Below are 24,407 nucleotides of genomic sequence, written 5' to 3'. Positions count from 1 at the left end.
AGAGTAGTTAATGATCACTGTCAAGCTGAGCTTCTTCAGAGAGACCTAGATAGACTTCAAGAATGGTCAGAAAAATGGCAGCTGTGCTTTAATCCAACAAAGTGTAAGGTATTACACCTGGGAAACAGTAATCCCAAAATAACTTATTCACTTGGTGGAGTTCAACTAAACCCAGTACTGGAGGAAAGGGACTTGGGTGTTACGATACGGTCAGACATGACATTCTCTGAGCATTGTAAACAGGTTGCAAGGAAGGCCCATGGTGTCCTATCGATGATCTATCGAACTTTTGCAAGTAGAGATAGGGACGTGATAATCCCATTATATAAGGCCTATGTTAGACCACACTTGGAATACTGTGTTCAAGTATGGAGACCGCACCTAAAGAAAGACATCGAGCTTCTTGAAAGGGTGCAAAGAAGGGTAACTCGCCTGGTGAGATCGGCAAAAGGGCGTCCTTATGAAGAAAGACTTCGAATATGTGGGTTGCAGAGTTTGGAAACTAGACACCTTAGAGGAGATTTGATTGAGGTGTTTAAGGCTCTGAGAGGCATCAGTAAAATGAATGAGGACAAAATTTTCAAGATTATAAATGATGCTAGAACTAGGGGACATAAATTCAAGTTACGGGGGGAAATGTTTAGATTGGACTGCAGGAAGTTTTATTTTAGCCAGCGAGTTATAAATTACTGGAATAAGTTGCCTTCATGGGTGGTAGAGGCCGACAGTTTGGGGAAATTCAAAGGTCATCTGGATAGTACTTTCGGGTAAGGGAAGCGCATAGGATGATAGGATTAATTTCCTTTTTATTTAATTTTTAATTTCATTTTATTATTTTTATTTATTTATTAATTATTATTATTTATTTATTTATTTAATTTTTGTTTTTATCATTGTTTTGTTCGGATTTTTTTTTTTTTTTTTTTGGCTGGTGCAGCATAAGCCATAGGCTTTCTTGCACCATACGGCCGTTACTAATACTAATACTAATAAATTGTCAAACTAATAGAGTAAACTTATCTGCAAAAAAAAAAGATCTAAACCTCCCAAATATTTCCTAATTCATTTCAAAATATACATGCTCACAGTTCTAATCTCAATGACGTCCATTCCCACTTACGGTCTGCCAAACCCCATGTACTTTTTCTGACAGAATCTCAGTTATCAGTTGATTCAACTGCTGCTCATCTCAGTTGGCCAGATTATTCGCTGTATGATTCCTTTCTCAAAGGTGGTACTTGTGCATATGTCCGTTCCAATATTCTCTGTCAGAGACTTGCTAATTTGGGATCTCCTCTTTTCGATCTTCTCTGGCTTAAAATCTCTCTATGTCATTCTGTCAAATTCATCTGTTGTCTCTCCCATTCTCCCAACTCCACTACTCACTTGGATCTCTTTGACTTCCTCTCTTTGCAACTTGACTTTCTCCAGACCAACTTTCCTAACAGCAAGGTAATTTTCCCTGGTGATTTTAATGTTCACAACTCCAGCTGGCTTCCGTATTCTAGTCACACAGACCCTTGCACAGATTGTTCATTTACCTACCAGAATACAGGACGATTCTAACCATGCAAGCTCGATCTTTTTCTCACAAACAACCCTTCTAAGTACACGGTCGAAGTGAGTGGTCCTTTAGGCACCTCAGATCACAACTTGGTGATTGTCTCTTCTCCAATGGAGCCTTTATCTCATGGCTATTCTCAACATCCTATTGTTTGGCATTACAAGAATGCAAAATGGGATGACATGTGAGATTTCTTTTCTTCTTTTCCTTGGTCGATTACTGTTTAAAAACTTCTGATGTCAACATTTGCTCATATCCATCCAGTTCCTAATAGGGGTGACCAATCCCTTCCATCCAATTATCGTCCCATTGCAATTACTTCTACTCTTTCTAAAGTAATGGAGAAATAAATTAACCACCAAGTCAAACTATCTAGTGACCTTCCATCTGATCAATGATCGGCAGTATGGATTCCATCAGTGTCGATCCACTGGTGATATTCTGGCTTATATTACCCATTTGTGGACAAATTCAATGGAAAAGTTCAGTGAAACAGAAACAGTTGCTCTTGACATCTCAAAGGCTTTTGATCATGTTTGGCATTCTTCTAAACAAGCTTCCGTCTTATGGTTTACCAACTGTTTTTTGTAATTGGTTATCCAATTTTCTCTCAGACCGCTCACTGAGGGTGATGGCAGATGGCACTATGTTTTCTAACTTCTCCACCAATGCTGGTGTCCCCCAAGGTTCAGTTCTTTCCCTAACTCTTTTCCTCTTGTATATTAATGACCTTCTTCAATTGACCAGAAATCCTATCCATAGTTTTGCTGATGATAGCGCATTGCATTGCACTTTCCAGCTTGAGAAACCTCACCCTGCTCAATCAGCTTCAACTTCTCAATATCTGCTATAAATTCCTTAAATTTCGATCTCCAGGTAATTCTCCAGTAGGGCAAAAACAACTTAGTTGATTTCAATCCTTCTAAAACTGTCTTGCCTTATATCTGGCAAAAAAAGGATTCTTCTGCTCCTATGCTTATCTTTGGTGACACACTGATTTCCAGGCAATATGATATATCCCTTTTTGGGATTACTCTGACTCTCTCTTGGCACAAGCACATTACAAATATTGCTTCCTCTGCATCTAAAAAATTTGGTTTTCTCTTTCGCTCACGACATTACTTTTCTTCCAAACAGCTGTTCACTCTGTAGAAATCACAAATCTGCCCTACCATGGAATTTTGTTCCTACATCTGGGACAGTGCCCCCCAAAACCTCTCTCAGGCTTCTAGATTCCATTCAGAAGAGGGCAGTTAGGTTAATTAATGACTCATCTCTAACAGTCTCTCCATTGTCTGTCTCACAGATGTACTATTTCTTCTGCATGCCTTTTTTACAGATACTTCCGTGGGCATTGTTCTTCTGAATTGGCTTCTATAATTCCCGCTCTCTCTCTCTTTCTTTCAAAACAGTACGGACATGTGCTGACACCAGCCAACATCCATTTACTGTCCAGCTTCAAACTCACAGAACCAACTTTCCATCTTACTCATTTATTCATTCAACTGCCGTTTTCTGGAACAACCTTCCTTCATATGTATTCCAAATATCTTCTTTCATCTTCTCAACCTCCGACCCATGCACGGTACTAAGTTTGTTTGTTTGTTATTTGGTTTTTAGGAGCATTAGCAACTAAGGCCATATTGCTCCGGGAGATGCGGTGGTCATTTCCTGACCTTTCCGCATCTTCCGTATTTGGTGGTGACGGGCTCGAACCCCGGTCTAATCAAGAAGCGTGTGCTACGCACCGCTGCTCCTTCCCACCTGGCTACGGAGGCACCCGCACGGTACTAAGTACTTTGGGTTCTAATACCTCTCGTGTTTGGGGTTTTCATGGGAAAAAAAAAATAAATAAATTATGAAAAAATTATTTGTTGCCAAAAAAAATAAATTTTTCACTCCCTGTTTAAATTTAGGGTGATTCTTGTAGACTTGACATTGCTGAAATCAAATATGGCAACCATATTGCTGTAACACCCACCAATTTTAAGGGAGAAGGGATTAAGGTAAAGTCAAAAAGTTTCTAGGAAAAAAGATTTCATATATTTTAAGAAAATGTTACATGCAGTAATAAATATTGAACATGGGTCTATTAACCTTATTCTATTTACAAAAATGTTGATCTGACAACAAAACAATAATTTTGTCGTGTTTTCCCTTTGTCCATTGGTGTCTCCTGTATGAGATTCCAACAGTAGTCTGCCAACATATTTGGACTTCATTTCCCTGGTACCTTTTTTCCATTTGAGAAATATCTTCACGAAACCTTTCATCGGAGAACACTCCCAAGTTTTCGGTAAAAAAGTATAAATGAGAATGTAGGAAATTAAGCTTTAATGAGAGATCTTGGTTTTTGTTCTATCTACAATATTTGAAAACAGAGTGATGAGAACTTTTTAAGCACATATCTGAGTTTGTGAACATATTTCCTACAAGAATCTGTCGAAATTATCTCAGGGAAGAAATTGATGCCAACCGGTGTTATCACTAAAATATGATATTTGCAGTATTACATGAATCTAAAATCTATCACTATCTTATATTCGAAAATTAAATATAAACAAAGATTATGTTAATAAATAAAAATTTGTTATCAAAACTTAAATATCTTTGGCAGAATTCCAAACAAATATAAGATTAACTATTAGTTAAGGATCAAAATAATAACATGTGAAAAAGTATCATATCTTCTGACATCATTTATCTCTAAATTACTTGTGAGCCATATATTCAAATGACAGCAGAAGAGGCTTAAACTAGATTGAATGTTTAGACTGGCTAAAAGAAAACATTCTAGTTTCCCTTTTAGCCTTTTTGAATTTGGAGAAATTCAAAAGTCAACTGGTTAGTTACCTATATGAGGAGGGAAGTGCATATTTCTCCATATTCTTATCTACATTTCAGATTTTTTTTTTTTTTTAGTGCAGCAAATATCTGTGGCTTCTTTGCATTTGGCTATTTTTTAAACAAAAACTATTTTGTTTAAAAACACAACTATTTTTAAAAAAAATAATCATATTCAATAACTGCAATATTAAATTTTTTTTTGAAGTTTTAAATTTTATGCCATAAACTTTTGCATCTAAAGGTACATAAATAATAATGCACCTGAGTAGTAACATCCCAACCATCTTCAAGACAAATCATAACAGATGACCCTTGAACATCCATTAAGTCAACAACTGCTCCAGCCAACTGAAGAATACTTTGAAGCTAAAAAAAAAGAAAAAAAAAGTGTAATTGCCTTATCTCCCATCTTTTAAATGGATGATATTAAATCAATAAATGAATTTACATATTACAAAAACTTGCAAGTACAATGTTGCTGCTACTACAAAAATATATTTCTAATTTATCCACTTATATGCAAACATATTACACGTTATTATACAAAATAATAATGTATGAATACTAGTGCTCAAAAGTTAGGGGGGAAAAAAACCAGAAAATTTGGAATATGTTTTAAATACAAATAAAATATAACCAAATATTTGTCATTGATGAAACAAAACAATCTGTATATCTGATCCAAAAAGTTATACACAGCCTGTTACAACGTGAAAATTTGATAATCATGTAAAAACAGCTTGGAACTTCTGAATTTCATATTTATTATTACACTATTTTTCACATTAGATTTGAAAGAGCCACTATCGCAAAAATATAAAACAACTTGTTTTGGATAATGATGAGAGAGAAAGAGATGAGGTAGAGCAAAGTCAAGCTAACGTGACCATAGCCAATAGTACTGAAACTACTATATAACAAGTTGGCCATTGTGGGTTGGGACAGGAGGGGGGTGAAATGTTAGTGGAGGAACTGACAGCCACGGTTTGGTTATTAGAGAGTAAGAACATTTATATCACTGGGAAGAGGACAGAATCTGTAGTTACACCTCTGCTTACAGCACTGTAAACAGACTGTGGAATCATTTCAAAAACCAGAACCCATTCCACAATTTCTGAAACTGTCTCTTAGTGACTTGTCAGAAGCCATCCTTGTGTCACCTCTGTAAAAGATGACTTACTGAATAACTTCAGTTTGGATCACTAATGGTCATTGGTTTGCAGAGATCCTCAGTTTGCTTCAGGGCTTGTAAACACAAAGGGGAATCGTGCATAAGCGAATTTGGTTCATGTTATATAAGATATCGTTCCCCTATTTATAAATCGTGTATGATCAAATTCATGTTGTGTAAACACGTGTTATATGAGGACTGACTGTACTACTTTGAAAGGACCTAGATAAATATTTGCAAAGACCAAAAATAACACTAGAGAATGTATGGGCTTCCAGCTGAATATCAGTAATCTAGAGTAACTTACCACTTGGGTAGCAATGAAACTCAAAATAGTTGTTAATGGGGGAGAGGAAAAAAAAAAACTTGGGAGTTATATAGTCTGGTATAAAGTTCTCTAAACAGTGTAGACAGGCTGTTGGGATAGCTCATGAGGTTGCTGTATGTCAATGACATAGAGCAACTTTGCAGTGAACAAAGAGTGAGTTATTCAATTATATAAAGCAATAGTTAGTCTGCATCTTAAATGTTGCATATAGGCTTGGAAACAACATTTTATGTACATCTATTAGAAAGGGTGCAGAGATGATAACAAGATTGGTTAAACCGGCAGTGGTGGCACCTACAATAGCCCCATCAGTGAAATATCTACTGTGCATTAATAACTGGTGCAGGATTAGTGGCTGTTGATTTCTATACCTTCCTAAATATATATATAATATATCTTCAATATTATACAACATATTTTATATATATGTAGTTTCTTATTTCAGCAGTTTTTGTCTATGAAGAGTAACTGTGTGAGTGTGTTGACAGCCGAGGCACTACTGTTTTTATTACTTTTTTTGTCTTCTGTTTTCAGTACACAATAGTTTCAGTGGATGGCTGACATTATTGCTACTGTTAGTTAGATACCATTTATTTTAAGTTTGAATTATTATGCAAAATAATCATCACAATTACTATAATTATTAATATAAAAGATTATTTATCTTGACTATTATTTGTTTTACAAAACATACTTATATCTGTACATATCTGGCAGTAAGCTAGAGAATCTTGTAATAACTGAGAGAAAAGTGGAGGGGAAATTGTTGAAGATAAATACAAGAAAGGCACCTGGGGTGAATGAGATCTATCCAGTTATATTAAAGGAGGCGGCAAAGGAAGTAAGCAAACCCTTAGCCATAATTATGAGAGCTTCCTTGGACTCAGGGGAAGTACCCATGGACTGGAGATGTGCAAATGTGACCCCAATTCACAAAGGAGGATCAAAGGGCGACACAAGTAATTATAGACCTGTTAGTTTAACTTCCGTTCCCGGAAAATTAATGGAGGCACTGGTTAAAGAAGCACTGTAGGATCATCTAGACAAGACTTCAGTTATAGCTCAGACATAGCATGGTTTTGTTAAGGGGAAGTCTTGCCTGACCAATTTTATTGGATACTATGATGCAGTCACAAAAGAACTGGATGCAGGGAATAACTTTGATATTATATACTTGGATCTTAGAAAGGCTTTTGATACTGTTGCACATGGAAGACTGCTGCACAAATTGGAGCAGTGTGGCATTGGAGGCAAATTGCTGCTATGGATAAAGGAATGGTTGAGGGGGAAAAGACAAGAGAGTGGTAATCAATGGACACTGCTCATTGTGGACTAATGTTATTAGTGGAGTCCCTCAGGGTTCAGTATTGGGTCCATTATTGTTTTCTGTATTTATAAATGATATTGATGATGGTATATCAAGCTTAATGTCCAAGTTTGCAGACGATATGAAGATTGGCAGGGTTGTAAAGGACACTACTGACACTATGCTACTGCAACAGGATCTGGAAAGGTTGAGCAGATGGGTTGAGAGGTGGCAAATGAAGTTTAACATTGACAAATGTAAAGTACTACATATGGGAAACAGCAACCCCAGAGCAACGTATCAACTCTGTGGTATTACACTGACAGTGGTAGAGAATGAAAGGGACCTGGGGGTGGTTGTGCAGGCAGATATGAAGTTTTCTGAGCAGTGCAGACGGGCTGCAAGAGTAGCTCATGGTGTATTGTCAATGATATATAGGAATTTTTCTAGCAGGGATAAGGAGGTGATTATTCCCTTGTATAAGGCAATGGTCAGGCCACACCTAGAGTACTGTATACAGGTCTGGAGGCCTCATTTCAAGAAGGATGTAGAGATGTTGGAACGAGTACAGAGAAGGGCAACAAGATTGGTGAATGGAACAAAGGGATGCTCTTACGAAGAAAGGCTTAAGTTTTGCAAATTACAGTGTCTGGAGACTAGGCACCAGCGAGGTGATCTGATAGAGATGTATAAAGCCTTGAATGGTTTGAGCATGCTCAATGCTGATGGGATTCTTCCTCTTGCTCAGAATAATCACCTGAGAGGGCATAAATTCAAATTGAGGAAAGACAGATGTAGGATAGACGTGAGGAAATTTGCCTTTAGCCAGCGGATGGTTGGTTGGTGGAACAGACTTCCATCCCTTGTCGTGGAAGTTGATAGCCTAAATAAGTTTAAGGCTCAGCTGGACAGGTATTTCGAACGAACAGAGGGGTGAAGTGGAAGTGGTTATTTTTTATTTATTTTTTTTTTTTTGGCTGATGCTGCATAAGCTTGCTTTCTTGCATCAAATGCCTCTACTAATCCTAATGCTAATGCTAATACGATACCATGCCACTGTCAATGCTGCTCAGAGAACTTGGCTAGATAACTTCATGTCGACTATATCATATCCCAAATTCCTTTCTTCCCCTACCATTTTTAATTCAACCTCACAAAGTGTAAAACATATCTGCTATTTTTAGGATCCTCCTTGAAGTCTATCTAAGAAGTACTGCTTGGCACTGATCATTAACTACAGAACTGATACTGACATCATTTGTTGACATTAACATCATGTCCCTTAGCTGATATAATTTAAGAAAATCAAAAACAGTGGTCCCAGTACCAATCTAGCTTGGGGGGGGGGGGGGATACAAGGACTAAAAGCTTAACAGTAGCCATTGGCAGAGGTGAAAGTGATTCTTGAACTGCTTCTATTGGAATGAGCAGCAGCCTGGAAAACAAGATGCAGGGTATTTCAGAGACTGCTGGGAGTCACAGGAAACCCCAATTCTCACATTTGTCCAATCTGAAGATACAACCATTAATCACATTAATCACAACCCACTGCCTCCAACCTTGTGGCATCCTGCAAATCATCTAAGGATTTTCTCTGTGATTCCAACATGTTCCTTGTGAGGTAACCTCTCGTGTAAAATTGAGTCAAACACTGCTGAAATTCATGTAAACAATTTCGAAATTATTTCCTTAACCAATTGATGAATGACTCAGTCAAAATAGCTGACCAGGTTGATTAAATATGATTTTGCCTTTAAAAAACAATGTTGTGTTTCCTTCAGAATTACCTACTTAACTTTTAGAACCATTTTATGTATTGGTAATACAGTAAAAGGCCGAAATTCCGGATGCCAGAAATCTGGACCACCTGAGAATCCGGACTTTTTCGAAAACTCACAAACTTTTTAAATTTAGCAGACTTTTGTGTGTGTGCATGCATGTGTGAGTGCCACAGATGCCCAGCGACAACAAGCGAGCTCGTGGTCGCCATTTTGAAACGAGCAATCAAACCATGGCAACGCTATAATTTTTGTCCTAGTCTTTCCATTTACCATATATAGCATACGTATTTACAAGCCCATAATAATGGCTCCTAAAATAAACTTCATGGTGTGAAGAGAAAGAAGAACACATTGAAATTGAGTGAAAAACTTGAAATAATTAAGAAACTAGGAAGTGGTGTGAGCAATGCTGTTCTAATGGAAACATACAACCGGAAAGTCTACAACTTACAACATAAAAAAAAAAAAAAAAAAAAAAAAAAGGCATTACAATAAAATTGCTGAGAGAAAAAGTTTACATCGGCCAAAATTAGAGAATCTTGATAAAGGGTTGTACAAATGGTTTTTGTTAAAATGATTGGAAGGTGTGGCAATTTCTGGGCCGATGCTTATTGCCAAAGCAAGGTCTTTTAAGGAGCAAATGAACATTGAATCAGAGTGCACATTTAGTGATGGATGGCTTAGGAATTTCAAGACTTGTTATGGTATTAGACAGTTAGATATTGCTGGAGAAAGACAGTCAGCTGATACACAAGCAGCAACATTTGTAAAAATTGTATCTGACTATGAACTTGCAGCCGATCAAATTTATAATGCTAATGAAACAGCAGTTTACTGAAAGTGTTTGCCCACAAAACTTTGGCTGGAAACCAAGAACGAAATGCAACAGGGTTTAAGCTTAATAAGGAAAGAGTAGCCATTCTTATGTGTGCTAATGCTTCAGGTCAGCATAAAATTAAGCTTTTGGTGACTGACAAATTTCAGCACCCACGGGCCTTTAAAGGAATTGTGCACTTACCTGTGACCTATAAAGCCCAAAAGAATGCTTGGATGGACAAAGATATATTTTACGATTAGTCTGTTCCTGATTTCGTTCCATCAGTTCGTCAGAACTTGAAAAATTGGGGAAGCCTGCAAATACAAAGTGCCTGCTACTTCTTGACAATTGTAGGGCCCACCTGCATTAATTAAAATTAGTGTCTGATTGAGGGAATATTTTTGTATGTTACTTGCCACCAAACATAACACCATTAATTAAACCTATGGATCAAGGAGTCATTAGGAACTTTAAATGTCACTATAAAAATGATCTTATGACGTAAATGAAAATGATGCATAAGAATGTCAACCCTTCAGAATTGCAACACAGTTTTACAATCAAAGATGCTACATTTCCACTCGCGACTGCATGGAATGCAGCCAAGCCTGTAACTCTTTTAAGAGTGTGGTGAAAGTTATGGCCGAACGTGATGTTTGCAGATCTCCAATCTGATCAAAACAAAGATTTTGAAGGATTTCACATAAAGCTGAAGGCATCTGGAGTGAAAGAACTGATGGAAACAGTTATATTATGTACGGAAGAAAAACCTGTATGCAAACTTAATGCTGATGACACAGAAGAGTGGATACGCATTGAAGATGATGTTGAAGTTGCAGCGACTGTCATTGATCAAGAAATTATTCAAAGCATTATAACTCCTGATAAGAGAGAAGAATCTGGTGAAGAAAACGACAAAGTTGAAGAAGAAAAGATATCTTGGGCTACTACTGCAGAAAAGTCCATTTAAACGGTTATTAAATTTATGGAACAGAACCATAGTTTCAGTCTTCAAGACGTCATGCATGTGCACACAGTGCATAATAATTTTATCACAAAGAAATTACAAATTCATAAACAAACAAGATGATATACGAAAGTATTTAAAGAAAGCAATGATGCATCAAGCAGTGCAGCAGACAGAGTAGAAGCTGCAAGTGTTCCATCCACAAGCAGTGCAACAGATATCGCGGAAAAGAACGAATAAATATTTGTTTGTTTTTCGAACTTTGTATTTTATATGAAAATGTTTTGTTAATAAACTAAAAACAAAATAATTAATTTATATAAAATATGTACTGCTTTCATTTATATACTGTATTTTTCTTTTATATTGTTCATTTTTAAACACGATTTCAAGAATTATATGCTCTCTTTTTTTGGTGAAAATTTTTATGTTTACATCTTTGTCAGGTGTTGACTTTATTTTTCTTTAAAACTGCTAGTTTCTATAAATGAGGTGCTTTATTTGCTAATGAATAAACTGTAAAAATTTACAGTTTATTCATTAGCAAATCTCTTTTTTATTCCATCTTAAATTTGAATTTAAAAATTTTACTGCCTGAGAATCCGGATCGACCCAGTCCCCGAGCAGTCCGGATTTTCGGACTTTTATTGTATATTGGCACTTCTCCAATCCAAGGAAACTGTCTCAAGTCCAGTGATGCCCACACAATTAACAATAATGATTCAGTGCACTCTCCTGCTGCTTCCCTCAAAATTAATGGGTAAATGCCATCAACTCCAGGAGCCTTACTTGCTTTTAACATGAAAGTTTTTCTGATAAATAATCTAAAATTTCAATATTACTAATTTCATGTTTCCCAGCTTCGCTCACACAGCTTGTCCTCACCATGATGGGTCTTTCAACTGTAAATAATGATGTAAAGTACTGTTCAATTCTGCAACATCAGCTGGGTTATCTAACACTTTTCCATACCCATTACACAAGGGTCTGACTTGATTTGTCCTTCTCTTCTTTGTATTCACATTTGTGGGAAAACTCCTTCTCTGTTCTTTGCTCTCTTAGCTAAGGATTTCTCATAATCTATGGAAAGAGTAGCACTCACTTTTACTGATATTGATTATTTCAATCAGTATAAAAGTAATGAACTCCCAAATGTAATGTATTGCACTGTGTGAATTCTTATGTTAAATTTTTTGATTGTCCAATTAGCAATTAGCATAAATTGCTAACTCAATTTATTTGAGTTATGAATATGTTAAAATATATCTTTTATTTGGATAGGAAAGACATTTTTGATTTATAACATTTGCCAGTTTAATATCTGTCTATATAGTTGAAAATGTATTTATACTTTATCACTCACTTTTAGCTTTAATGTGGCACTTTACTATGTAATCCAACATTTAATTATGTTTTTCAGATAAAGATAATCATAATTGTGTTTCTAGCCTCATTATGACTGTCAGCACTGTATACAACATGTGCTAGGGAAGGGAGCTGTTGTACACTTTTGTATTTAAATTACAAATGTTGGAGTTTGCAAGGATTCTTTGTTTCAAGAAGAAGAAGTTTATTCCATGAATAAAAATACAAGACAGTTGTAATGTACTAAGTGATATAATGCATACAACATCCCAAGTTGCCTAAGTTAACATAAAATATGTTTACAAAGAGTTCTCTCAAAGGAGGATGCAAGAGGATTGAAGTAAGAACTTTATTTGTATGAACCTTACTGATTTATGCTTGCAGAATTCAAAATGCATGATATGGAACTAAAACATAAAATGACCATTTAAGAAAGTGCCAGAATTAATGAACAGCACTGTGGGTTTTTTTTTTTTTTTTTTTTTTTTTTTTTTTTTGAGTCTATTGCATGTTTCTGATATCTGACAAAAATGTTGATGAATTTTTGGTAATGTACTTAGCAGGCGCAGAACACTGGCTGCCTCGAACAAAAAGATAATGTCTAACAAGCATAATATGTATGATCATTACTTGTCTTCTATGCTGTATAACCATTTTTGTTTTCAGAAGGTTACAGCAATCAAAGTGTAGACTTAATATTAGTAAGTTGACAGAACTTACCAATTTCATTGTTTGTTAACTTTGCTTTTGCCAGCAAACATTTTGCCATTCAAACCTTTTTTTATGGTACTATTACAGATCAACCTGTAGCTGTTATAGGCTTCAGTACTTTATGTTGTTCTGTATCTTTCACATGCCATTTTTTCCTTCTCTATTAAATTAGCTAGCTCATTATTTATCCACCTTGGCATCTGCCTTGTGACATCTTTTCCTAATGATATATATGCATTCATGGCTTTTGTGACCAAAAATGTTTACCATAATTCTTATGTGTTCATGCTCAGTGTACTATCTCCCAGTTGACAGAGGCCATATAGTATCTTAGGCTGTCATAATTCTCCTCTCCTGAAATTATAACCCATTCTCTACCTTTAATAACTGCTACCTCTTTCATCATCTAACTTAGAATTCCACAATCATTTCCTGTTAATGGTTCCTGTACTGTCATCTGTACTGTTCCTGTACTCATTAGCCCTACAATATCATCTAATTCAGATGACATTGTAGGGCTAATGTCAGAACTAGAATATTTTTGACCCCTAATACTTTCCATAACATGCTCATACAAATAACAATCATTTAGTTTATTTAAAAATTTTATTCGTTGTGCTGAGTTTTTCTTTCACTTGCCCCAATCAATGGAGGGGAAGTTGAAATCACCCATTAGAAGACATTCATACTTGCTTGCCCATTCCATTTGCACATAGAGGCTGTCATAATCTTCACAATATTTTGGTCTATAGATTATTCCCAATCTCATTACACCTTTGCTTTCACTTAATTCACATACTGATTCTATACTAGTATGCATAACTTTTGAATCTGCAAAAGCTTTTGTTGCAATCAGGCTGCTTTTGATAAGAAATATGAGTTTGCCACTCCTAACTTTGCTACCCTTCCTAAGTACATTGTATATACCTTAGCAAAACTCACAATCCGGCGCCTCCATAGCCAGGTGGGCAGGAGCAGCAGCAGTGCGTAGCACATGCTTCTTGATTAGACCGGGGTTCGAGCCCCTGACCACCGAATATGGAAAGGTCAGGGAATGACCACTGCATATCCCCGGAGCAATATGGCCTTAGTTGCTAATGCTCCTAAAAACCAAATAACAATAACCACACAATCCCCTATTTTCTGGGCAACGTCACATTTTTCTGTTAGCCCTATTATGTCAGTGTTAGTTGTCACAACCAGTTCAGATTCACTCCTTTCATTGATGACACTCCTGACATTACACATTTAAGACTAAGTGTTCTTGTATAAGTACTACCCTGACACACCCCCTTGAAGTTATTTAAGTTTAATAAATTCATAATCTCCTAATCTACTAATACTATTCCATATCTACCAACACTATACTAATATTTCAAAATTGTTTTCAGCCAAGCATTAGTTCATTGTTGGAACAAATTTCTGTCTTGTTCTGTGTAAGTGGGTAGTTTGAATGAATTTAAGGAAGAATACCTTCAAATAAATTGAGAATATCTTGGGAGTTGCAGCAACAAACAAGAACTCTGGAGATGTGCACATGTGTTACTTTGATCCATGTCATCGGATAAACTAATATATAAAAAGTATAAATTACTTTTATGCATTATTACTTAATCAATTAGTAATTAATTGGCAACAAGATAATTAGCAACTTACTTTTCGCTTCTGCTAATTAAAGAAAAAGAAAAAATTTAATCAATTTATGAAATTAAAATTGAACATGCCTAAAATGTAATGTGCTGTGTTCATTAATCAAATACAATGAAGAACTTTTGACAACTCATTTAAAGAGATAAAATCTGCTAGATCCCAGTAGATTTTATCCCTTTTAAATGAGATGTCAGGAGTTCTTCAATGATTTGGTTAGACTAAGTCCCTTACTACTAATTCATACAATTCTTGCTGATTCAGGAAGTGTGCCATTTCACATGAACAGGCTTCTGAGGTGTAATCTCACATCTCAGTTATCCTGTTCAACAGAATCATCATCCAATTCTCATTCAAGGTGGAATGAGAATTGGTAGGCCTTCACTGCCGATTCTCAATCAGAGCAAGAAAGGATGGTATGTTGGGATTCACCAGAAAAAGAAAGGATGGCATGTTGGGATACACTACAGCTTTTCTTGTTTTTTTTTTTTTTAATTTTTTTTTTTAACTTGGAGGTATTAACTATACAATAGTAGCAGCAGTAATTATGATGGTTTCTGTCTCTATATTTCACATATAGCAAAAGGCATACACTTATGGCTAACACAAAACTACCCCTCTAACGTTGACCTCCAACCACCACAGCAGAAATGAGGCACTTGAAACTTGTCTTGACCACTCGTAAGCATTCCAAAATAGCTTATATGCAGTGAAAAAATTAGTGGTGCCAGTGATGTTATGCTTCACTTCCTATGGACCTACATGCTACGTTTATGGTATCTATAAACATACCAGAACTGCGAAAAAAAAAAAAAAAAAAAAATATATATATATTTTTTTTTTTTCAAGTATCAACAAAATCAAAAATATGAACATTAATTGCAAAAAATGAATGTTAAACATTCATAAATACTGCATTTCAAACCACACATGTAGCTATACAATACAGTGTATCCAACTTTACGATATTAATCAGTTCCAGAGCCGCCACTGTGAAAATATCGTAATGTGAACCCAATAACACATTGTTTTTTGGTAATTCGTTCCACGACCTTGGAAGTTAAAATTTTCACTCTAAAAGGTCATTTTTATGTTGTAAATTGTATTAGTTACCAATTCAAATCATTAAAATGCACTAGACTTTCATTGTTATCATATGTTCTGTTATAAGAACAAATTTTAACGGTTTTGTGATATTTTTCTAACGCATGTTTCTGGAGGTCATAAAAACAATTTGCACTTTCCGGTTTATTGAGCTTTTCTGTTAGTGCAATCAATTATAAACGGGTGGTAAACTCAATGTTATTGAATTTGCAAAAATACCAATAGTTGGAATTGTGTGTTTTTTTACGTTACTGTGGTGAAATGTGTTTCCCCTTTACTGAAATCTTCAATCGTATAAAAAACATAAATAAAATTTCAGAATCTTCTCCTCGTTCTTCTTTTTTTTTTTTAAGCTTCATAAACTTGTTACTCCACACAAACCGTGTTAGTTGCAATTTGTGCATACCATTAAAAAATGCTTATGAATGCTATTGAAATTTAGAAAGAAAAGAGAAGATTACTTGGAAACAAATGCCTCTTGAAGCATTTCTGAAGACAAATCCTTGTGCAACAAACCAACGAGTGCCGAGCCAATAATGAGTGATCAACGAGTGTGCATTTAGTCGATGATGATGATTACAGAGTAGTAAGACCTTACTACTCTGTGACGATGACGAAGAATAAACATTCTTTAACATTTGTAAGTCATAAATAATTTCTTTATTATTATAATTTGCTTGATTTTACAGGCTACGTTTTCATTTCTTTGGATAAATCAATCATTGTTTAATCATAAACTAATTTCATTGTTGAGAACGTAACCCCTATTTTTAACATTATGTCTATGGGAAATAAATTCCCGCTTTACAAGTTTTTGCTTTACGAGCGGCGCTAGGCCCAAATTAACTCAAAGTCGGGAACTAACTGTATATGAATATTAAATGTAACCCCTTAAAGGAAATGTTTAAAAAGTTACAAAGGATAAAGAGGTATTCAGTTGATAAAATGGTTTTAGTGAATGAAAGATTAATTAATAAGGTATGACTGATGCACCTTAAAGTGCAAACCAGCATTAAAGGATGCAAGAGTATATATAAATTTGTATTAATATATTGAATAAAGTATGCATAAATGGAAGTAAAAGTTACACAAAGTGCCAGTAACGTTGGGAAATTAGAAAAAGAAGTGTAGTAGATTTGTGAAAGATGAAAGAATGTTAATATCCTAAAGGTTATGACGAATTAAGAAAATTATGGGCTGAATTACCAAGCCAATAAAAAGTGAAAGAACTGTAAAGTAAAATTCGTACATCGAAATACTAAAAAATAAAAATAAAAAATAAAATGCAAATAAAATGAAAAAAATTAAAGCGGGATAGCTGTCATTGGATATTGGGGGGGGGGGGGAACATATTTAGAAAATAGTCAAATATAGGTAAGGCAAAAATGCTTCCTCTGATGTCAGCTGAAATAAATATTGATACATGATCAGGTATTTCATCAGGGGTCTACACTTGACCATGTATCAGGAACTGCGTTAGAATACTTGGCCATAGTAGTAGAAGAAAAGTGAAAGGCCAAAAAGCAACAAAAATGAAATTAGCACATTCTAATACTGTATGGACAACGCAGTTCCTGAGACATGGTCAGGTGTAGTCCCCTGATGAAATACCTGATCATGTATCAATATTTATTTCAGCTGACATCAGATCAAGCATTGCCTATATTTGACCATTTTCTAAATATGTTTACCCCCATATCTGATGACAGCTATACTACTTTAATTTTTTCATTTTATTTGCACTTTATTGTTTATTTTTATTTTATTAGAATTTTGATGTACTAATTTTACTTTATAGTTCTTTCACTTTCTATTGGCTTGGTAACTCAGCCCATAATTTTCTTAATTCATCATAACCAGAATCTCAGTTATCGGTTGATTCATCTACTGCTCATCTCAGATGCCCAAATTATTCACTGTATGATTCCTTTTGCCTCAAAGGTGGTAATTGTGCATATGTCCGTTCTGATATTCCCTGTCAGAGACTTGGCAATTTGGAATCCCTCTCTTTGATCTTCTCTGGCTCAAAATCTCTCTACCTCATTGTGTCAAATTCATCTGTTGTCTCTACCGTTCTCCCAACTCCACTAATCACTTGCAGCTCTTTGACTTCCTCTCTTTGCAACTTGACTTTCTCCAGTCCAACTTTCCTAACAGTGAAGTAATTTTCCTTGGTGATTTTAATGTTCACAACTCCAGCTGGCTTCGGTTTTCTAGTCACACCGACCCAGCAGGTCGAGATGCTGAGGCTTTTGCAATTACTAATGACCTAACACAGATTGTTCATTTACCTACAAGAATACCGGACGATCCTAATCATACAGCCAATACGCTTGATCTTTTTCTCACAAACAACCCTTCTAAGTACACAGTCAAAGAGGTCCCTCAGGCACTTCAGATCACAACTTGGTGAATGTCTCTTCTCCAATGGAACCTTTATCTCATGGCTATTCCCAACCACGTGTTGTTTGCCATTACAAGAATGCAAAATGGGATGACCTGCGAGACTTCTTTTCCTTGGCCGATTTACTGTTTCAAAACTTCTGATGTCAACGTTTGCTCAGATCGTGTCAGTGAAATTATTCTTGCAGGAATGGAATCCCTTATCCCACACTCCACTTTAAAATTTCGTCCTTTATCTAAACCTTGGTTTTCCAATAAATGTGCTAAGGCTGTCCAAGAGAAGAATGTTGCATATCGTAATTGGCTTGTTTCTAATTCTTCAGTTTCATTTTCTGCCTACACCAAAGCTCGCAACAGTTGTAAAGCAGTTATTAATCAGTCCAAACTAGAGTTTGAACAGGCTAAGAGTAGAAAACTTGCTTCTTGCCCTAATGGTAGCCGAGCATTCTGGTCTCTTGCCAAACCTATTGGCCGCAACTTTTGCCCATCTTTGCTCCCACCTCTGTCCAAACCAGATGGTTCTGTTGCCACTTCAGCCAAGGATAAAGCTGACCTGCTAGCATCCCATTTTTCTTCCAGCTAATGTATTAATGATCTTGGAAAAACACCTCCCACCATTCCCAACATGCTCCATTCAATGCCTCCTGTGGTCTTCCGACAAAAGGATATCAGAAGGATTTTGATGAATCTTGATGCCAAGAAAGCTCCAGGTCCTGATGGTATTTCTCCACTTGTTCTCAAAACCTGTGCTCCTGAACTTACTCCTATTCTTTGCCGCCTTTTTTCACTTTCTTATTCCAAAGGTGTTTTTCCTTCTGCTTGGAAATTTGCTCACATCCAGCCAGTTCCTAAAAGGGGCGACAAATCCCTCCCATAGAATTATCGTCGAATTGCAATTACTTCTACTCTTTCTAAAGTAATGGAGAAATCAATTAACCACCAACTCTTAAACTACCTAGAAACCTTCCGTCTGATCAACGATCGCCAGTATGGATTCCGTCAGTGTCGATCCACTGGTGATATTCTGGCTTACGTTACCCATTTATGGACTAATTCAATGGAAAGGTTCGGTGAAACACAAGTAGTTGCTCTTGACATCTCAAAGGCTTTTGATCGTGTTTGGCATAAAGGTCTTCTAAACAAGCTTCCATCTTATGGTTTGCCAACTGTTTTTAGTAATTGGTTATCCAGTTTTCTCTCTGATCGCTCACTGAGGGTGATGGTAGATGGCTCTCTGTCTTCTAACTTCTCCACTAATGCCGGTGTCCCCCAAGGTTCAGTTCTTTCCCCCACTCTTTTCCTCTTGTATATCAATGACCTTCTTCCATTGAATGGAAATCCTATCCATAGTTTTGCCGATGATAGCACATTGCATTCAACTTTCCATTTTGAGAAACCTTGTCCTGCTCAATCAGCTTCAACTTCTCGAAAATCTGCTACCAATTCCTTAAATGACGATCTTCAGGTAATTCTCCAGTGGGGCCAAGACAACTTAGTTGATTTCAACCCTTCTAAATCTCAGTCTTGTCTTGTCTTGTATCTCGCAAAAAGGATTCTTCTGCTCCTATGCTTATCTTTAGTGACACTCCGATTTCTAGGCAAAATGATATATCTCATTTCGGGATTACCCTGACTTCTAATCTCTCCTGGCACAAGCACATTACAAATATTGCTTCCTCTGCATCTAAAAAACTTGGTTTTCTCATTCGCTCTCGACGATACTTTTCTTCCAAACAGCTGCTCACTCTGTATAAATCGCAAATCCGCCCTGCCACGGAATATTGTTCCCACATCTGGGGTGGTGCCCCCAAAACCTCTCTCAGGCTTCTTGATTCCATTCAGAAGAGGGCAATTAGGTTAATTAATGATTCATCTCTAACAGAGTCTCTCCACTCGCTTTCTCATAGACGCACTGTTTTCTGCTACATGCCTCTTCTACAGATACTTCCATGGGCACTGTTCTTCTGAATTGGCTTCTATAATTCCTGCTCTCTCTTTCAAAACAGTCCGAACACGTGCCACCACTAGCCAACATCAATTTACTGTCCAGCTTCAAACCCACAGAACCAACTTTTCATCTTCCTCATTTATTCATTCAACTGCCGTTTTCTGGAACAACCTTCCTTCATACGTATTTCCTGAAAATTACAATCTACAGAAGTTCAAGTCCAATGTCAACAAATATCTTCTTTCGTCTTCTTAACCTCAAACCCAAGCACGGTACGAAGTACTATAGGTTCTAATACCTCTCGTGTTTGGGGTTCACATAAAAAAAAAAAAAAAAAAACCATTCTTTCACCTTTCACAAACCTACTAAACTTCTTTTTCTACTTTCTTCACTCTTCTAGTTACTGGCATTTTGTGTAACTTTCACATCCATTTATGCATACTTTATTCAATATATTAATGCAAACATATATACATATACATATACAGTCAGTCCTCATATAACACGTGTTTACACTACATGAATTCGATCATACACAATTTATAAATAGGGGAACGATATCTTATATAACACGAACCGAATTCGCTTATGCACGATTCGCCTTTGTGTTTACAAGAAATGGCAGTCGAATACGGAATCACCCCCAACTGAACGCAACATGATAGGAATGAAGAGAAGATTCTGAAAATGTATTTATGTTTTTTATATCAGTGAAGGGGAAACACATTGCACCATAATAACATAAAAATCCACACAATTCCAGCTATTGGTATTATCGCAAATGCAATTAGATCGCGTTTACTACCAGTTTATAACAGATTCCACTAGCAGAAACGCAACTGGAAATTATTTTTATTATTTTATGGTAGTAACCCCCAGAAATGTGCTTTAGTAAAATGTGAGGTGTTAATAGTGTGTCTCTGCCTTTACAGTGTTGTTTATTCAGTTGCTACACGCACGCAGCTTTATGTGTATCAAGCGTGCCTCCTCATTTTGTAATTGTGCTTTATTCCCTAAAAATGAGTAAAATACTTAAAAGGTGTGAAAAGGAAGAGTCCTGGTGAAGACACTGCAGATTCAGAGAGAAAAAGGAAAGCGATATTGATAAACAGAGGCGGACTGGGTCAAAAATTCTTACCCGGGAAAATTTGTAGTGGCCTCATACTAGCGTTTATGGCCAAAATCACATCGGCCAGCGGTGTTTCCCCGGTAAGGCTTATGGCCAGTCCGCCTCTGTCGATAGAGAAAAAATATGAAATTGTGAAACGCTTTGAGCGAAATGAGAGACCGTGCGATATTGCACGTGCTACAAGCCTAAATGAGGCAACGCTGAGAATTAGAAAGATGCATAAAAACAACTTTCATAGCAGGAACAACTCAAAGTGTAATTAAAATCCATTAGATTAATACACAAAGAATTGGAAGAGATAGAACAACTGTCATCTGTTTCGATAGAAAATCAAACAAAAAACAAGTTTGCTTACGATAGAAGCAAAAGCATCAGCAATATTTTATTATGTAATAGTCACAATAAAATACGCAAGTATTTTATTACCATTATTTATTGTGTTTGGTAATGATTTGGTTGCAAATGTGTGTTCAATCTTGGGTGGTCAGCACCTAACCCTATTTTTCCCATAGGGCCTGTTATTTATATTGCACGATTTTGCATTGCACGAGGGTTTCTAGGAACACAACTCAATATACAGTGGATTCCAGTTATTTGGGCCACCGGTTAATCGGGACAGCCGGTTATTTGGAGCAAATCTTAAAAAAACAGAAACCAATTGAGAAAATAGCCAGGGTTTACTTCGCTTAATTGGGACAGCATTTGGGAGATTACCCTACGATTGTCTCCGACAGTACCACGTAGTTCGGTCAAAATTCTGGAGGTCACAACCATAAAACAATAAAAAAAAATTGATAGATCTCACTAACAGAAATGGACAGTAAACTCAATCTTACTGAATTTGCGATAACACCGACAGCTGGAATTCTGTGGGTTATTATGGTGAAATGTGTTTACACTTCCATGAAATCTTCAATCATATAAAAAAATTAATTTTCGGATCTTCTGTTCATTCCTATTTTTAAAGCTTTGTAACTCGTTACTCCATTCTCACTTGCACATTTTTTGTTACTTGCAATTTGTGTGTGCCATGTTCTTTGTTATTGATTGCTTATCTTTTTACTATTTTAAATTTTAACCCCCACCCATAAATGTCAGTGAACAGAAATGTCAGCTAGTTTGTATGTACATATTACAGTACGTATTAATTATTCCGATTATCACGTATATTCTTCGGATTTTCACGTATCACTTAATTTTTTAATTGGTAAGGTAATAAAGGGTAAATTTCTGCTTATATATCTTTGCTTTTATAGCCTGTGGATAATATTCCTCCTATTTTCGCTAATTAGAATCTCTGTTTAATATAATTAAAATTCAATTCACAAACATGATCACAGTGACCGGCACTTACTGCACATCGTATAGTGAACGGTACTTTACTATGGTGAGTTCGTCATAACGTGATTTGATTGTACAGTGAACCAATTGTAAAGGGGGGGAGTGTACATTGTATTTTTAACTATTTACGTGAAACTTCTGATAATTGGGGCAGCCGCTTAATCAGGCCAAAATGCACTAGTCCCGATGTGTTCCAAATAACCGGAATGGACTGTACTTGCTTATTAATTATTTTATTATTTCTTATGTGGTATATGCATAAGGAACATATTTCATAAAGTTGCACATTTTTTTTTAAGGACTTGATTTCCCTATTTTAAAAGGTATAAATTTATTTACCTGGTTAAGCCATTCGGAATTTTCTACTGCTCTGAAAAAGCTTTGATCTGGATCTGTAACAGGGGCACTAGGAACACAAGCCCTAAGCAGCTTCTTAAAACTAGCTTTGATGTGGCGCACTTCATAGAAGTCCACTGGAATGAAGTCACAGTTAGGAAAGGACTCTGTCTTTATGCCCTAAGAAAACAATTTTAATCAAACTACTGAAATATATTTTCCAGGTCAAAGAACTTCTGTGATAATTCTATATTAAGAATTAACCAGTCTTTAATGTTTTGAGAGAAGAATGTAATGTGGTTGTTTGTAATGAATTAATTTAATGTGAATAATACTGATAAAATCTGGTTATTTGTTTAATTGCAGTAGTGTCACCCTGTTTTGTAACACAAGTGATATTGCAGAGACTGACAAAGTGCCAAATTCTAACTTTAATACAGTGGTGCCTTGCAATTCGACAGTCGGATTTCGCGGGCCGGTGCAAATACTACATGATATTGCAGGATAGAATTCTTTGCTGGACTACGTAGCTGCATTTAACATTACTAAATAGCACTAAATAGTGACGGTTGCTTCATACATTTTAACCAATGGTATTAAAGAGCAGGAGCAATGATAGATAAAGCGGGAATAGATCCTACAATTGTTCAGCTACGTTAGCCACCCTCAAAGATAGCTAATCGTAGTCCGAGTTCATGTTTGCTTGAGTTGTTTGTGCTAATTTATAATTCTGCATTTCTCATAAAGTAAAAAATTTTGTGCTTTGGCAGTTATTTATTTTTTGAGTGAAATTTGATAATGGGTCCAAAGAGAAGTGAACAGCGGAATAATTCAGGAAAGAAACACACTTGGTTGAGCATAAAAAAGAAGAAAGAAATTATAGATAAAGTGCAGAAAGGTAGAACAATTACAGATGTAGCTCAAGGGTATGGTGTCCCTAGGTCAACCGTGGCAACTTTTTGGCAACAAAGAGACAAGATTATAGGTGCTAGGGTGTTCGCTGGAGAAATGACAATTTCTGACAGAAACAGATCTTTAATCAATGGAGAAATGGAAAAGCTGCTTCTTACCTGGATTAGAGAAAGACAAATGAAAGGAGATCCAGTAACTCAGGCAATGATCTGTGAGGAGGATAGGTTAATTTTTGAAGAATTGCAGAAGAAAATTCCAGGACATAGCTCAGATCAAACTGATGAATACAAGGCAAGTCGTGGGTGGTTTCACAGATTCAAAAGTAGAACAGGTATCCGCAGTGTTCTCAGACATGGGGAAGCAGCTAGTGCAGATAAAAAGGCTGCAGAAGAGTTTTTGAAGATTTAATCATGAAGGAAGGCTACTTGCCACAGCAAATTTTTAACGGGGATGAAACTGGGTTATTTTTGGAAGCGCTTACGAAATCGAACATACATCACGCAAGAAGAAGTGACGCTTCTAGGACATAAGCCTATGAAAGATAGGCTTACCTTGTTATTGGCAGCAAATGCAAGTTGAGACTTTAAAGTAAAGCCACTTCTCATTTACCACTCTAAAAATCCTCAGTGCTTTGGGAAGAATATCAACAAGTCCAAACTACCAGTGATGTGGAAATCCAATGCAAAAGCCTGGGTAGAACAGAAAGTCTTCAAAGATTGGATTTATGAGG

The 24,407-nt window shown here is 36.2% G+C and overlaps 1 protein-coding gene across 1 annotated transcript in view; it reads right to left on the bottom strand.

Moving 5' to 3' along the window:
- The window catches only part of Sbf (SET domain binding factor), a 540,931-nt gene that overhangs the window by 114,323 nt on the left and 402,201 nt on the right, over positions 1-24,407 (bottom strand). The window contains 2 exon segments of the mRNA XM_090386505.1: positions 4,673-4,777; positions 22,769-22,945. Of these exon segments, the coding sequence (XP_090242631.1) occupies positions 4,673-4,777; positions 22,769-22,945 (282 nt within the window).

This window comes from Mastigoproctus giganteus, chromosome 12 (assembly GCF_048544385.1).
Source record: "Mastigoproctus giganteus isolate SK-2022 chromosome 12, ASM4854438v1, whole genome shotgun sequence".
Classification (NCBI taxonomy): domain Eukaryota; kingdom Metazoa; phylum Arthropoda; class Arachnida; order Uropygi; family Thelyphonidae; genus Mastigoproctus; species Mastigoproctus giganteus.
Note: the sequence above shows the minus strand (reverse complement) of the source record. Positions and strands in the feature narration are given on the sequence as shown.